This window comes from Chiloscyllium plagiosum, unplaced genomic scaffold, assembly GCF_037043375.1.
Source record: "Chiloscyllium plagiosum isolate Xiang-an unplaced genomic scaffold, Cpla_swu_hap1 HiC_scaffold_8, whole genome shotgun sequence".
In the NCBI taxonomy this organism is placed as follows: Eukaryota; Metazoa; Chordata; class Chondrichthyes; order Orectolobiformes; family Hemiscylliidae; genus Chiloscyllium; species Chiloscyllium plagiosum.
The window spans coordinates 48,547,019-48,565,149 of NW_028270146.1; the positions used below are offsets into that span (position 1 = coordinate 48,547,019).

The following is an 18,131-nucleotide window of genomic DNA, read 5'->3' on the forward strand; positions in this document are numbered from 1 at the left end:
TAAGGCATCTCCAGGGAGGCAAAACACCAGGACCAGATGGATTCCCAACTGAATTCTATAAGGATTTCATAAGCATGTTAGTGGAGCGACTTCTGGGGATGTACGAATATTCTTATGCACAAGATTGTCTGCCACCTGCTCTTAGGGAGGCTGAGGAGAGTATTGAACACAGTACAGGTATACTAGCAAAGATTGATTCCAGGTTTGGCGGTCGCCCTGGATGCAGAAAAGGCGTTTTGATCGGATAGAATGGCCGTATCTATTTGAGCGCTTTGGTTTGGGGGGATCCTTTGCCAGATGGGTAGCAGTACTGTATAATGATCCTAAGGCGGCAGTCATTACAAACTGTATTAAGTCAAATAACTTTAATATTGGAAGAGGTAGTTGATAGGGGTGTCCTTTATCACCGCTGTTTTTTACCTTGGCGATTGAATTGTTAGATGAAACTATCAGGAGGGATCCTGAAATAGTAGCGCCAAAGGTGGGAATGGGGGAAGCATAAGATCACCCTATATGCTGACGACGTCTTTTTATTCTTGGCCCATCCTGTTCCTCGATTGATCCAAACATTTAATTCATATGGTGGTTTCTCGGGTTACAGGATCAATTTTACAAAATCGGAAGCCATGTCGGCAGGGGGAATAGTGGAGGTGCCTGACGAAGGATGGAATGCAATTCCCAATTCCCGTTTAGATGGTCGCCAAAAAGTCTTTTGTATTTGGGAATTTTTATTACCCCTTGCTTCCATCATCTGTATAAAGCTAACTATGTACAACTGAGAGAGGATAAAACAGGATTTGCAGCGGTGGGAGGGATTACCGTTATCCTGATTGGGCCGGATAGCCCTGATTAAGATGAATGTTCTTCCTCACCTGCTGTACCCCATGAGAATGCTCCCGTTGTTGTTACCCAGATAAGTGTTATGGAGGCTCAATGGTCGGCTAGTGTCCTTTATTTCGTGCCACAGGCCTTCTCTAATTAAATTCACTAAATTGCAACTTTTGCAGGGTGAGAGAGTGGTGGATCTTAAGGATTTGAAGAAATACTAAATAAGTGTTCTGTTAACATATGTTGGTGACGGGAGACGGGGGATTTCGGAGTCGATTTGGCTTGATATTGAAGCCTCGCAGTCGAGATGTCCTTTAATTAATTTATTATTCGTGGACAAGATGAAATCCGTGACCCAGCCGTGCACAAGTCCAATTATTTTAAATACAGTAAAAACCTGGAGAATAATGAGGCAAGACGAGGGCAATTGTTCTAAGACTTTGCCATTTACCTCAGTGGTGGGAGCCAATGATTTAAACTTTAAACCTGGGACAATGGACTCCAGCTTTAAGGCATGGGAGAATAAGGGAAGCTTCTGTCTGGGAGACTTATTTGAGGGGGAGATCCTGATGTCATATAGTCAGTTAAGTCAGAAATATGGATTGTCTAATAGGGAACTTTTCCGATATTTCCAGATAAGGGACTATATACAGAGGAAGACCACGCTTCTGGTTCTGTGTTACAAATCAGACGTGGAGAAAAGAGTACTCCGGTGTGTGGGTGCTCTTTGACTTAGTACTTAATATCATTTACAGAAAGGTCACAGGAGACGTGGAAGGACTCTGTAGGACATGGAATTGAGAGGAGAGGATATTTCATCGGGGATATGGGAAGACATCTGGGGGAATGTAAGGAAAATCTCAGTATGTAACAGAGTGCAGGCGATGCAATTGAAGATCTTACACAGGGCTCATATGGCGCCAGAGAGGCTAGCTAAGTTCGAGAGGAGTATCATCAGGATGTCCGAAATGTAACATTAGTAAAGGCACTCTTACACACTGTTACTGGTCCTGTTGTAGGATCCAGAGATACCGGAATGCTACCGGTAACGGAGCTAAAGGTTTTCCTGAGGATTGGAATTAATGTGGATCTGGTATTTCTTCTTTTGGAGTTGCCAAATTTGCCCCCTTTGGGGGAACAGGGAAAGAGATTGTGTAATATTCTTACCCACTGTGCGAGGAAGAACATTCTAGTGAACTGGACGTCAGAAAAACCACCAGGTGTTATGTGGTGGCGTAGCTTGGTGATGGAGCATCTCCCCCAAGACTACCTCACAAATATGGTGCACCACAAAACAGAACAGTTCTACAAAATGTGGCGACCCTTTTAAAATTATATTGATGCTGACTTATCTGCAATATTAATCAGGGCTGTGGTATAACCATGGGAATTCAGTATGGGTGCCTGTGGGGCCGTGGGAGGAGGAGACGGGGTGGGGAAGGGAATATATGGGTACTGTAGATAGTGTTCCCAGGGATGGGAGCCTCAGTGGAGGTGTGATCAATGAGTTAGAATAAAGTAGTGAAATATTATTTAAGTTATTTGAATTTAGTTTGAGTTAGTATTTATTTAATGTGTTTGTAGTTTAAGTTAAGTCGATGTGTTTGTTTTAGTAGAATAGTAAGTTGTTTATTAACAATGGTACTGTGTTATGGCCTTTTTTGTACTTTTTTTTTCTGTTTTGATGGTGTTATTGTTTTTCTTTGTGTGTGTGTGTATATATATTATGTATATATGTTTTGTAAAAGATTTAAAAAGGTTTTCAATAAAAATATTTATTTAAAAAGAAGTGCTGCTGTTCTACTGTGGTAAGATTGTTTCTTTCAGGATGGCTCAGTGGTTATCACTACTGCCTTACTGCACCAGAGACCTGCGTTTTGCACGTTCTTCCTATGCATGCATGGGTTTCCTCTGGCAGCTCTAGTGTTCTCCCACAGTCCAATGATGTGCAGGTTAGCTGGGTTGGCCAAGCCAAATTGCCCTTTGTGTCCAGGAATGGGTAGGTGGGTTAGCCATGGGAAATGCATGCGTGGTTATAGGGTTAGGTTTGGAGTGGATTTGGATGGGGTGCTCCGTGCATGGTTAGTGTGGGCTTAAGGGGCCAAATGGCCTCTTTCCATAATGTAAATTCTATCATTCTATATATGTGTTTCTCACTGGCTAGACCAGCATTTATTGCCCATCCCTGGTTGCCGTTGAGAAGATTGTGTGAACTGCAGTCTTGAACTGCTGCAGTTTATTTGGTGTAGATATACCCACAATGCTATAAGGAGGAAGCTCCCAGACTTGGCCCCAGCAACACCGAAGGACTGGTGATATATTTCTGATTGGTAAGTAGCTTGAAGGAGAGCTTTAGGTGGTGGTGTTCCTATGAATCTGCGGCCCTTGTCCAGCTGGATGATGGTAGGAGGTATTCCTTTTCACTATCCAGCCTGGTCTTTTCCACTATTATTTCAAAGCTTTCCCCCCTTGAAATTTCTGACTTTACACACAACACTGAATTGTTCTCAGATCCTTCTTTTCTAAGGATTCTTTCACCTCCGAATGTGACTACATCATGTTTGCTTCCTAGAATCTGACTGATTTTTCTGTTTCTTTCACCAGCTCAGATGTGAATGTTTTCTTTTTGGAGTGCTGCTTTTGCATTAGGGGTTGAAGATAAATCACGTTTTGAGTTTTAATTAGAAGAACATTTGTCTTATACAACAGGATATAACACATTACAAGATAGGAACAGGTACACATTACATCAGCTAGTTAGCCATGATTATAAAGATTATCATGACTCAGATGATATGTCTATCTCCATCAGTGCCTCATGCTGTCATAATAAATTGCTTCATCTCCACCCAAGTCTATGTGACGCTATCAGATTGGGTGAAGCTTAATGCAGCCTCAACATTAGCCCTTGTTCTATACCACAAAGGAGCAAAACACCTGATGTTGCCACATCATGTTTGTACAGAAAGGTATTGCAGGGAAGGGAGTGGGTGTTAGCCTTCACTGAACAATGGACTAAGGCATTTATTTTTACATTCATTTGTTCATAGGATGTGGGTGTTGCTGGCCAGGCCAGCATTTATTGTCCATCTTTAATATCCTTGATAAGGCAGTAGAATGTAGTAGAATTGACACTTCATTCAGGCTAGGTGCACCCACACACTGTTAGGAAGGAGTACCAGGATTTGACCCAGAGACTCTGAACAAATGACAATATATTTAGAATGGTGTATGGCTATAGCATTCAAGTTATTTTGTATTGTAGTCTCATGAAAAGAGTTGAGACAAATTGGCCTAAATTTGATATAATCACTAACGGATCAAGAAAATAATTTGAGTTATATCAATAATATTGAGAATAATATTGTGCTACTCACTATTGCATTGAGTGATTAAAGCAAATAGTATTTACATAGAGATATTTCATCCATAAGGAAGAAGGAAATAGGGCAGGGTTCAGAGAGGCAATTTGAATAAAACTAATTTAATACCGGTATTGTGTTTAACACCCGTATCAACTAATTGGTTGAATTTGCCAGATTCTTTGTGTAATTTTATTTAAATATTTAATTCTTTAAGACCATAAGAGACAGGACATGTCTTTCAGCACATCGGGTCTATTTGCCATTTTTTAAGAGCAGCATAACTGAGCTGATAATCCTCAACTCCACTTTCCTGTCTTTTCTCTAGTTTAGAGGGTAATATAAATTTGTTTCCCTGACCATTATGATTTTATTTTTTAAAGAAAGCAGTATTTTAGTTGTGCTTTGAGAACTCAAACTTTCTCCGTCCCATATATCATCACTAATCCAATGCACTTCACTGACCTCACATAGTGATTGCCGCAAAGTATTGTTGCTGAATGCAGAAGCTAATAGGTAGAGATTTGTTGATTTCCTACTATAGAGGGTCAAGTAAGTAGCATTCTCACTTCTGAGTAACAAGGTTTTAGTTTCTAGTCCTACTCCAGGGCTTGAGTACAAAAATGAAGGTTGACTCTTGAATGAGGACAAGTAGTCCTGTCAGAGATACTGTTTTTTGAATGACACATTAAACCAAAGCTCCATTTGCTGGATACGTGGAATGTAAATGATACCATGACACTATTTACAGAAGTGCAGGAAAGATCTCCTCAGTCCTGGACATTATTTACCCCTCCACCAAAATTGCTAAAATAGATTGTAAATCACCCCTCTGGGTTATTACCACACTGCTGTTGGTAGGAACTTGTTCTCTGCATTTAATTGCCACATTTCCTTATTATGACAGCAGCTACATTTAAAATTAACTCCATTCTCTTTGAAGAACTTTGAAATACCCAGTGGTTGTGAGAGTGCAATATAAATTCTTCTTTTCCATCAAGTCTGATAAAATAGCCAGATTGGTAGTGAAGTAATGGCGTTGAAATATATTTTTATAAATGACCTGAAGCACACAACCAGAAATACAATCTTTCAATTAAGGAGTTGTCATCATCCTTTGTGTGAGCATGCAGCAGGCTTGTTTCGAGGGATGATTTGGAGGTGCTAGTGTTGGACTGGGGTATGCAAAGTTTAAAAATCACTCAATACCAGGTTAAAGTCCAACAGGTTTATTTGGAAGCACTAGCTTTTGGAGAGCTGCTCCTTCAGGTGGTTGTGAAGTATAAGATCGTGGGACACAGAATTTAAAGCAAAGGTTTACAGTGTGCTGTAACTGAAATTATATATTGAAAAGACCTGGATTGTTTGTTAAATCTCTTGTCTTTTAGAATGGGCATATTGGTTCAGTTCTTTATGTAAATCCCAGAACTTAAAGTTACATTCTCAAGTAAACTTTAACAATAGGTGCCATGTTGGCCCACATACTGTACTGCATTGAAGGTGTGAGGTGCCCTGTGTGAGGCTGTCAGTGCCCCAATGTTCAGACTGATTCTAATCTAAAAAAGGCATTTACGCAATCTTACATAGATTCATGGAGTTTTTGAGCAAAATGAAATGTAATTCTGCAAGTATAAATTCGTCCCACAAACTTTTGTGTGTTTGTGTGTGTGTTTGTGTGTGTGTTTGTGTGTGTGTTTGTGTGTGTGTTTGTGTGTGTGTTTGTGTGTGTGTTTGTGTGTGTGTGTGTGTGTGTGTGTGCGCGCGCGCACACGCGCGCAGTGACTGTCTGTGAGAGAGTAAGTGTATGTGTGTGTGTTAGTGTGAAGGGGTATAAGTCTGTGAGAGGGTGCGTGTATGCATGCGAGTGTGAAAGTTAAATCATTAAAAATAATTAAAAGTGATGAGAAATGACAATAAGATGCAACAAAGAAGTAAGGGATCTTAAAACAGAGAGTGGCACTTTAAAATGCCCTCTCTCCTAACTAAATAAAAACAACTTTAAAGTGAAAAGTATTTCAAAAGGGAAGAGGATTCTATGTAATGAGAATGCTAGTCAACTTGTTGCAAGTATGAAATTCAATACTGTAATTGCATCACATAGCAATAGTACAACGCAATTCCTGTTTCATGCTGTCAAAGTTTTGAAAACTGTGGTTGTATTTAGGGAATAAAAGGATTATAGAGGCAGCTCCTGAAGATATGTAGTAGCTTCAATGAAAAAGTAATTAGCAGTTTCTCTAAAGAGTTTTATTGTTGATGAAATTCTGGAGTTTCTGCTGAAAACTGTCAATTGTGTTACATTCCGTCCACCACATTATAGTCATGACTGAGTCACATCTATTACGGACTGCGTGAACTTTTATACACTAACCATACTGACTGGAACTTAAAGTGAAAGTTAGAATTTCAGACTAAGCAAGGTTTTGCTTTAGATTTTATGAAATGCCTGTAGTCTTAGTCTGAAGTTTGTTGTTACGCCTCAGGCTAGACATTTCTGACGAAGGGCTTTTGCCAGAAGCATCAGTTCTCCTGCTCCTCAGATGCTGCTTAACCTGCAGTGCTTTTCCAGTACCACACTCTTGACTCTCGAATTGGGAATCAACTTATCCTAGTTTTATATACAGTGGCTCCATTCTTGGTTGCTGCAGTGATTTGGCTGCTGCATGTTCACTGTGTCGCATAAATTGGTACAGGTGTTCCTGTAATGAAGTGTTAGCAGGTTTTTCTTAAACACATGTTCAACAGGTATTTTAATTAAGTTAGCCTTTTAGTATTTATAATGCTTCTTGTGGGGCTTAAAATAACAAATTGTTGTTACTGAAAATCAAAAGAATGGATGTGCTAGGATATATAATGCAACAGTAATTTATTTTGAGAAGAAGAGTTTACCAGCTGGAATGAACATAGAACATTACAGCGTAACACAGACCCTTTGGCCCTCTATGTTGTGCTGACCTGTGGAACCAATCTGAAGCCCATCTAACCTACACTATTCCATTCTCATCCTTATGCCTATCCAGTGACCATTTAAAAGTCTTTGAAGTTGGCGAGTCTACCACTGTTACAGACAATGCATTCCACGCCTCTACTACTCTGAGTAAAGAAACTACCTCTGATGTCTGACCTGTATCCATCACCCCTGAATTTAAAGCTATGTCCCTTTGTGCTAGCCATAGCCATCCGAGGAAAAAGGCTCTGATTATCTTATATGTCTCAATTAAGTCACCTCTCAACCTTCTTCTCTCTAATGAAAACAGCCTCAAGTCCCTCAGCCTTTCCTCATAAGACCTTCCCTCCATACTAGGCAATATCCTAATAAATCTCCTCTGAACCGTTTCTGAAACTTCCACATCCTTCCTATGATGCGGTGACCAGAACTGTACGCAAGGCTTTTACAATGTTGCAGATCAGAGAAACTAACTCTTCACTGATTTACCTTCATACTGATCATGAGTTCAAATTGTGTAATTTGATGCGGCATATTCATATTAAAATCAAAATGTAATCTGTGTTGGAAATAAATCTGGTATTGGCTTGATGGTAAAAGTAGGGGATAACAGATGGTTGTGTGAGCTTTGAAGTGTCAAAAGGAGAATCGAGACAAGTGATTCAAATATGTGGTGTAGCTTGCACGGACTCTGCTAATTTGATAAACATAAACAAGTTTAGAGCCTCAAAATAAGACTTTGTAAGAACTACGTGTGCGGCCCCAAAATACTGAAGGAACTTCATATCATTCGAGACAAAGCAGACTGCTTGATTTGTCGTGTTTAAAGTTCTGTCTCTCCACCCTGGCCAGTTAGTTGCATCAATATGTGTTATCTACAAGATGCACTGCAACAATTCTCAGCACTTGCCCAATCCAAAACCTCCATCACTTAGAATGACAAAGGCAGCAGATCCATGGAATCATCACCACCTGCAAGTTCCCATCCAATCTGCACACTACAGTAACATCACCATTAGTTCACTCGCTGGGACAAAATCCTGGAACTCGCTGCCTAACAGCATTGTGGGTACATCAATATCACAACTCCAGCATTCAAGGCAGCTAATCACCATGTTCTCAAATACAATTAGAGATGGGCAATACAGCCACACTTGCTGCTGATCCTCACAAATAATCATATTTACACCAAATATTATCATTGAAACATTTATGAAGGTGTTTTTAGAGTGAGCGTGAGGAATTGAGTGTGGGCATGTAGGTTTGTTAAATGTACACATAGACCAATGTCTTGAAGATATTTATTCCTGAGGATGATATTTGTAAGCTGGTGATTCTGAGGTTCAAAGAACCAATATAGTTTAGCAGCAACAGGATTAGAAGTGAACGTAGCCTGGTGCTGGATAGTACATGATCAGTAGAGTTTTGGATGAGCTGTAGTTTAGAGGATGGGAGGCTAGCCAGGAAAGCATTTGAATTGTAAAGTCTGTAGCTAATTTAATCGGTAGATGGGTGGTGTAGAGGTATATGATATTGCAGAGGTGGACATTTGTATGATGAAGCAGGAGGACGAGACTCCTTGAACAAGGAAAGCATAAGTGAAAAAGTCATAAGAGTCTTAGAATTTTACAGCATGGAAAGTGGCCCTTTGGCCCATTGTGGCCAAGTTAGTTATCAAGTGCCTGTGTACTCTAATCCTATTTTCAAACGCTGTGCCTGTAGTCTTGTATGCTATGGTGTTTCAAGTGTTGAAATAATGCTTAATTGTTATGAGGGTTCTTCAAATCCCTACTAAATATCCTGCCCCTGACCATAAATCTATGTCTCTTGAATCCCTCTACTATCCCTCTACTAAAAGTTTGTTGTTGTCCTATCTCTGTCTCTCATTCTTCTGTAAACTTTAATCAGGTTTCCTCTCAGCCTTCTCTGCTCTAAGGAAAACAAGCCCAGCTGAAATGGTGCAGCAAAGGCAACAGCCTGGTGAATTTTCCACGTACCCTCTCTTGTGCCATCACATCCTTCCTACATTGTGGCAACCGGAACTGCACATAGTACTCCATCTGTGGCATAACTATTGCTTTATATTTGTGCAGTTCCATCCACACCTCCCTGCTCTTGTATTTCAACCCTCAACTGATAAAGGTAGTTACCCCATGTGCCTCCTGCTCCTTTCAAGGAATTGTGGGCACGTACATAAAGGTCCTACTGATCCTCTGCGCTGTCTAATATCTTACCATTCATTGTGTATTTCCCTTGTCTTTTTAGTCTTCCCAAAATACATCGCCTCACACTTGGCTTGCAACTTTCTTCAGCTAGAATTCCCATCTGAACAATTTCTTGCATCTTCCTGAGGTCCCCAAGGTTCAGCCACTTTAATTCACTCCATGTGATATCAGAAAACTGTCAAGTGTAATAAATACAGCAACAGCAATGGTTCCTAAAAGCATCCCAACAATACTGCTGAAGACTGATGGTTGATGTCCCCCCGACAAATACCTGTTCAAGTATCTCTTGTTTGAAACAAGCAGGATGAACCTAATCAATTCACAGTATAACCATATGTCAGAGAAACTAGAAGCAAAGCAAAAAGACAAAGATCACAGTTCCTCTCCAAAGGCTGTGTGCAGCAGACCAACTCAGGGAGCCTGCACATGGTCTGACCACTGGCTGCCACCTCGCTCCATCCCCGCCTCGGGTTACTGGCAAACCTGTTGCAGCCACTGGCATCCTTGCTCCTTTCACTGCCGTCACTGCATCACTGCCTTGCTAGTTTTGGGGGCCTGGTGTCCAAGGCTGAGAGGAGAGAGGGAGAAAAAGAACGGGCGAAACAGAGGAGCTCCAACTGGAACCACCTCCTCTGCCACCATCTTACTGGATGAGCATGGCATCAAGGACCCTGAGTAAAATTAAAAGTCAGAATCAGAAGGGAGGAGCACATGGATAGAAATGGATAGCTGAAGTCAAAAAAGACATCTGTTGGATATGATTATTGAAAGTAGCAGGTCAAAGGGTAAAGACATTTACGGTGTTTTTATTTGTTTAAAAACCCATTATTATACATATTCCATTTTAAAAACTTATGATATAGTTGTATCTCCTCTTTCTTGTACTTTTCAAAATCAGCCCTGAAGAAGGGTTACATCCGAAACGTTGGCTTCGCCACCACCTGTCACTGCCTGGCTTGCTGTGTTCTTCCAGCCTCCTCCTTGTCTACTTTGGATTCCAGCATCTGCTGGTTTTTTTTGTCTCTAACCTTTCAGCATCTTGATCAACAGGTGGTAGAACTAAACTGTTTAATACATTTCAAGAAAGGACTACACCAATTCTGACTGACAAATGTTTTATTATTAATATTCCTAGGGAGACTTTGATAGGTAGGCTAGATGGACCAAAAATCATTTGTTTGATAGTTTACATGTTATCAATACAGCTCCAGTTGCAAGTCAGCAACAGAAGATGGAATTTACCTGGCAATATAATTTATAGAGATAATTGGCCTACAATTCTACCTACTATTGTATCAAGCTTAAGTTAGCTTCTGAGCACCATAAAACATTGATTTGTCAGTGCTCCATTCTATGAACAAAGTTTTTTGTCATTCTGAAAAGCATCAAAATGAAAATATAAATGTTGTTTAAATTATACTTTCAATTCTCCTCTGTTAATGTTTCTAATAATAGTATTTCTATCACTAGTCTTAGATATTGAAACTAATCTTAAACAGAATAGCATTAAAAGTACAGTTGCAAATATTTTATGGGATATTTAATATTTTCTAATTGGTTTGACAGCAAAAATCACAAAGTGTTAGAATAATAGTCAGTTCTTCTGCAACTCTATGTTAGAAAAATTTCATGCTTTAGAAACCGCGCTTAAAGTGTTGGCCATGTTTCTAAAGTGTGATTTTTCTATAACATGGAGTTGCAGAAGAGCTGACTATTATTCTGGCACATTGTGATTTTCACTATTACAGTCAACACTTTTTAAAAGTCCCCAATTTGTCAATTGCATTGCAGTGAATTTGCATTGGTAAAACATACATTATAACAGAAAGACTGTAATAGGAAATGAAGGGGAACAAGAGGCACAAACTTTTTTGTCAACAATAAATACTAATTTAAAAAGTTTCTAAATAAACAAATAGGACTTAACAGTGACACGGCAACTGACCTAAGCAGGCTGCATCAAGGGTCTTAAAAGATGTAACTACAGAGATAGTGGATGCATTGGTTTCAGTCTTCTAAAATTCCCTAGATTCTGTAAACATCATAGTGAATTGGAAAGCTGTACTTGAATGACATTATTCAAGAAAGGATGGAGTCAGAAACTTCGGCCAATAAGCCTAGTATTTGATGCTGGGAAAACAGTGGAATCTCTTATTAAAGAAGCCGTAACAAAACCTTTTCAAAATAAAACTCATTATTCAGCCAGGCAGAAAGGGCAATTGGGTTTGACGAATTAATTAAAGCTCCTTTAATAAACAGGGTGAATAGAAAGGAATTAGTAGATGTGGCATGTTTGGATTTCCAAAAGGTGTTGATAAGGTGCCACATAAAAGCTTACTACACAAGTTAGTGGTGGGCATGATAGAATGAAAGGAATAGGGGACTGAAGAAATAGAGAGCCTGAATAAATGGGTTATTTTCAAGTAGGTGAGTGTCATAGTGTTGAGGTCTCAAAGCTATTTACAGTCTCTAAAGACTTGGGTGAAGAGACTGAGTGTACCGCAAGGAGGTTTGCTGACGCTGTCTCAAAGTTATGCTATAAAGTGCATTCTGAAGAGGATGTTATTTAAGTGAAGAGTGATTACAGAATGCTTCAGTACAGAGAGATCTCTAAGCATCCTCAGGAAAGTAATGTTGACATTCAGGAATAGTAAGTGATTGGGAAGACAAGTGAAATATTAGCTTTTATTGAAAGGAGAATAGATTATAAAAGTCAGGAAGTCATGCTACAACTGTACAGGATATTGATGAGATCATGCCTGTAGAATTAGATGTATTTTTGATCTCTATGTAAGAAGGAATGTACTTGCATTAGAGACAATTGCGTGAAAGTTCACTCAAGTTGATTTATGTAATGAGGGGGCTCATTACATAATATTACATGTGCCTCACTGTACTTTAAACAATGAGAGAGATTCTTCCTGAAACAGAAGATCCAGAGAGGCTTGAAAAGGCTAAGAAGGTATTTCTCCTTATGGGAGTTTCTAGAGCAAGGGAACATAGTTGCTGAATAAGGAATCAAGTATTTAAACAGAGATGAAAAGGAATTTCTCCTTCAAGCTGACTATTAATCTATTGAATTTTCTGTCTGAGGGAGTTGTGGCAACTGAATTATTGAATATATTCAAAGTTGTGTTGCACATATATTTGACGATAAGATAAAGGTTATACGGCCAGACAGGAAAGTGAAGTTTGAATCCAAGATCACATCAGACATGAACACATTGAATGATGGAGCAGGCTAGAAGGATTGTATAGACAACTCCTGCCCTTTTTATTATATTACTAGGTAAATATTTAATGCATGCCATTAAATAGATCCCTTTGATGTGTTTGTGGTAATATATAAGAAACTACTTGAGTTCACTGAACAATAATAGACCCAGTGTTCAAATGTTTTAGTTTCTTGACACCGTTAGAAACCAATTCTTATCAAATCAGAATATCATGACCTGATTACCCAGTTTCAAAATATGAACTTTCAGAAAGGGATTTCATTATAAATTTAAGAATTGCAGAAACTTACAAACATTATAAAACCAATATATGCCCAAAAACTTAAAACCGTTTACTAAACTTCTTCCTCCTTGACCCTGTTTGGTAGATTTAAGATTGTTGGGACCTCCCAAAGCACAGCTATCTGGCAAAATGCAGAGTATGGGGATAACAAGGTCCTTCTCAGGATGGCAGTCGGTGTGACAAGTGGTGTTGAGCAAGGTGCAGTATTGGGACCACAACTTTTTACTTTATACATTAACGATCCAGATGAAGGAACTGAGGACTTTCTGGCTAAGTTTGCAGATGATACAAAGATAGGTAGAGGGACAGGTAGCTTGAGCAGGTGGGTAGGCTGCAGAAGGATTTGGACAGGTTAGGAAAGTGGACAAAGAAGTGGCAGATGGAGTACAATGTGGGAAAATGTGAGGTCATGCACTTTGATAGAAAGAATAGAGGCATGGACTATTTTCTAAATGGGGAGAAAATTCAGAAGTCTGAAGTGCAGAAAGACTTGGGAGTTCTAGTCCAGGATTGTCTCAAGGTAAACTTGCAGGTTGAGTTAGTAGTTAGGAAGGCAAATGCAATGATGGTAATTATTTTGAGAGGACTTGAATACAAAAGTAGGGATATACTTCTGAGGCTCTGTAATGCTCTGCTCAGACCACATTTGCAGTATTGTGTGCAATTTTGGGCCTCATATCTCAGGAAGGATACTGGACTTGGAGCGTGTTCAAAGGAGGTTTACGAAAATGGTCCCAGGAATGAAAAGCTTAACATGAGGAATGTTTGAGGACTCTGGCTCTATACCCAGTGGCGTTTAGAAGGATGAGGGAAGATCTAATTGAAGCATATAGAATACTGAATAGCCTGGACAGAGTGGGTGTTGGGAGGTGTTTTCATTGGTAGGAGAGACTAGGATGTGAGGGCACAGCCTTAGAATAAAGGCAAGACCTTTTAGAACAGAAAAGGAGAAACTTCTTCAGCCAGAGAGTGGTGAATCCATGGGAATTCATTTCTACAGATGGCTGTGGAGGCCGGGTCATTGAGTATATTTAAGACTGAGATAGATTCTTGAGTATCAAGGTGATGAAGACTTACGGGGAGAAAGGAGAATGGGGTTGAGAAACTTATCAGCAAACTCAATGGGCTGAATGGCCTAATTTCTGCTCCTGTGACTTATGGTCTTATGTCTTTTGATCTATGAGAATAGGGTAGTTCAGTCAACAGTTTTTAAGCTGGTGATGACATTATATAAGATTTATTCACACTGTAATTCTTTCCCAGTCACTAATTCGCAATGACTAATGCACTATCACACTCAATCACTCAATTACTCACTTATTTACTCACATCCTGTATCTCTTTCTCACACCACAGGGGAAGGGAACCGCTTGTAGCCAGGCTGCTCTGTGGAGTGAATCTCAGGGACTGAGGGCAGGGAAAGGAGCCATGTGCAGTCAGATCGCATTGGGGACTAGGTGGACAGAGCCATTTCCTGCCAGAGAGAAGGCAGTCTCAGCGGAAGGATGATTAGGGATCATCTTCAGCTACTTTAAACTGACCAGGTGGAGTTGGCTGCAGCAATCTCTGATGGAACTGTTCCCGGCACAAGACAGAAAGGAATTGATTCCAGTTTATGCTAATGGGTCAATAATTCTTGTTGTTCAGACTAACAGCAATCCTTGATATTAATCTATTATTGGAGTAGTTTGCACCAGATTAGTTGCTTTGGTTACTTACCATTTTGATTGATATTCAACCATTGAACCTGACCTGAACAATGAACATTTCAGTAAATGCTGTCCTGGGGTCTGCTGCACTTTAATGCTGCCATTAAAGATTTTGGACTCAAAATCCCCAAATTTAGTCAGCCGTTCCTATTGAGGGTCATGACATGTGTTTTGGGAAGCCATTCCTTAAAGATTGAAATGTTGGAGGCTGTGATCTAACATTTCAATGCTTACACTTTTGGCACTCATTATATCATTAAAAATTGGAAGTGAATCGCTCAAATATTACCAATTTAGTTTTATTCTACTTGATTCACTTCATTGCCTATTGAGATTCACTGATTCAGTATAGTTTGTTTAACTACATTGACCAGCCTCATCAATATTTTGGAGTGGAACTCCCATTTCCCATCTTCAGTTAAAATCAGCAATCTGAGTAAGTGTCCATTGTGGTTCAAATTTGAGGGTTTGAAAAATCTGGTTGAGGATCATAGTTTCCATTTCCTCCCTCTCAGCTGGAATGTTACAAATGAAACCTGTCATTTCAGCTAGGGCAATTAGCTATACTTTTAAAGTATATTGTATGATACATCCAACAATTAAGTATCAAAATCACCTTATCATGCTTATTTTCCATCTAACATTTTAGAAACATTACAAAATGTAATTGAGAGTACACCGGTACAAGAATTAGCGACACTATCATTTTTTTAAAATTAAGATGTGTTTGAATATACTCTGTGCTCCAAACGTTCTTTGACATAAGATGCATGTTAAAAGAAAGATCAACTAAGTTGGACAGCAAGGTGGTAGAGGGCTTGGAGATATTGCAAACTCAAATTATATTTTAAAAATCTGTAGAAGAGTGCTAAACTGGAAGGTTACTTTTGAGAATTGTGGAAGCAGTATCGTTATACCTGGTTCTAAAACCTAGATCTCTGATTTGGCTTTACTTCTCTGTAGGGAGACAGCAAGTGTTAAGTTAAAGCTCAGTAATTCCTGTGACACCTCAAAATTGGAAACGCACAAAAGTTCAGCAACATCTGAAAAACAATCATGCGGTTTTAGGTGTCGATTTGACCTGCTATTCTAATTATGAATTGTGTAAAGTGACATCGGTTGTCCAATTTCCCTTGATTTTCACCATTCATTTCATACTTCTCATACTTTTCACTTACCAGCTGACCTGGGTCTGCAATCTTCTGTAAAGGCACTTGAACAAAGAGTTGACTCGGGGGAATCTGTAATCTCTAGAATTGGTCATTAAGTATATTCATGATATAGAGACAAGAATAAATTCAAAGAACTACAGATGCTAGAAATCAGACACAAAACAGAAACAGCTGGAAAAATTCAACAAATCTGGCTGCTTCTATGGAGAGAAAGAAGAGTTAACACTTCGGGTCCAGTGACCCTTCTTTAGAACTTTCTTCAGAAAGAAGAAATTCTTTCTTTCGGCAAGTTAATCAGTAATTAAAAGTCATACATGACAATAATTGGCACAAAAACTTCCTAAAAACTTAAAAATTTTCTTTCCCCACACAGTTTTCTGATCTACACTACTTGAAAGGGTAGTAGAAGCAGATTCCATTCAGAAATTTGTAAAGGTATTTGGGCATGTACCTGATGATAAATTTGCAGGGTTATTGTGGGAAAAACCTGCAATGTGGGACAAAATCAGACAGCTGTTTCCATGAGCTGGCACAGCATTACTTACTAAATGTGCTCCTATGCTTTAAGATGTCAGTGTATGGAATAAGCTGCCAAGGAAGTGGTGGAGGCTGGTACAATTACAACATTTAAAAGCCATCTGGATGGATTCATGAATAGGAAGGGTTAGATGAATATGGGCCAAGTGCTGGAAAATAGGACTAGATTAATTTTGGATATCTGGATGGCATGAACGAGTTGGACTGAAAGGTCTGTTTCTGTGCTGTAAATCTCTATGACTCTGTTATAATTACAGAACTAGAGTCCCTGATTATACATATGGTCTTGGATTTCTTCCTGCTTCCTAAATTCTAGAGCTCCATCCAGTGGCTGAGTATGCTTACAACAGTAGCTATACTTTTACTTAGATACACTGTATAAGTGATGTACATGTACAGACTTCAAAGCTTTCTAGACCTATGGCATTTTCCATCTGAATTTCTGCTGCTCCACTGTGCTAGTGATAATGTGCTATTATTTTGATTTCTTACCTGTTATCCAACTTATTTTATAGCTTCTAATCTACTTCCATGAAATCACTGGCTTTCCTTGAGCAGCTACGTGAGCTTGGAGAAGAGATATTGGGAGAAGGGAGGGAGATTTTATAGTGATTAAGCTGGGTGAATAATACTATGGAGCTGATTCCACTGTAACATTAAAAAAGACAACCTTGCATCTTTCTTGAATTGTGTTACACATTATAAAATCAAATGGTCAAAGGAGAATACAAATGATTGCATTAACAATATAAGCTTCTAATCGCATTTTCTTTTTTCTTGCAGCTTTTCAGGGAAGTAAGAATAATGAAATGTTTGAACCATCCAAATATAGGTGAGTAAATTTTCCATATCTTTGAGGACTAAATTAGGCACTGAAAAAGTTTCTCCTGTTGAAACATGCTCACATAAAGTAATGAGAAAACCTGCTTTGCTTTAACTCTGGACTGATAAACTCTACACTAAGTCTAATGATACGCTTCCATGATAGACTTGGACAAATATCTTCTGGCCTAAGATAGAATTGTTGATTAGGCATCCAACCGCTCAATAAGAACTTATGATTTCACCAATGACTCCCCTGTTCAATTGTAGTAAGAGGTTTGTTCATTAAACACAGAAAAACACTGAAGAGCATTCTTCATGCATATATGTTCCAATAATGCTGTAGTCAATGGAAACTCTTCCTTCTTTGAGGTATTCTTAGACTGTAAGTTGATGCAGTAGGCCTTCCTGTGTCCATCAACATCAATATGCACTTGAGCCCCATATCCTATTTTGCATTCTGTGTTGTTTTCCTGAGCTAAAAACATTGAATGAAAAGTCCTTGTCACCTTAAACCCCTTCCGTAGCATCACAGCTTGATGTTCTGGAAAAAAAGCATTAGTCACTTGTAACTTACAAATAAGTGGGCAAATTCATGGAATTAAGAGATATGTTATGAGTTAGAAGATCTAGAATTTATTGGTTGACAAACCTTGCTCCACTGTTTGTTTTGCACACCTGGAACCTTGCTCTTAGCCTCCTTGTTATTTTACAACTTTGCTGCATTTGAACGATTATTGCCTAATCAAATTGCCACAGAAAGTTAGCTCTGGCAGTACTACCTTTTAAACAGCATGATGGTAATATAGTGCCGATTAATTTACCTGACCTAGAAATTGAACAATTTAAGCTGCTGAACCTCCTTTCTTATGATAAGTTGTCCTTAGAAATTTTCAAAAGGCAAATCTTAAATTTTATTTTGTTTCTTTTATTCCTTTGTGTGTCTTCCTTTCATCTTAGTCCAAACTTTCTTTGCCTCATTACTTCTCTTTCTGTACTTGATTAGACTG

The 18,131-nt window shown here is 39.0% G+C and overlaps 1 protein-coding gene across 18 annotated transcripts in view; it reads left to right on the top strand.

Moving 5' to 3' along the window:
* mark3a (MAP/microtubule affinity-regulating kinase 3a) overlaps positions 1-18,131 on the top strand; it is a 175,037-nt gene that overhangs the window by 62,944 nt on the left and 93,962 nt on the right. For all 18 annotated transcript variants that reach the window (XM_043697487.2, XM_043697490.2, XM_043697488.2 and 15 more), the window contains exon 4: positions 17,083-17,131. In XM_043697487.2, coding sequence (XP_043553422.2) covers positions 17,083-17,131 — 49 coding nt within the window. The remainder of the gene's footprint in view (positions 1-17,082; positions 17,132-18,131) is intronic.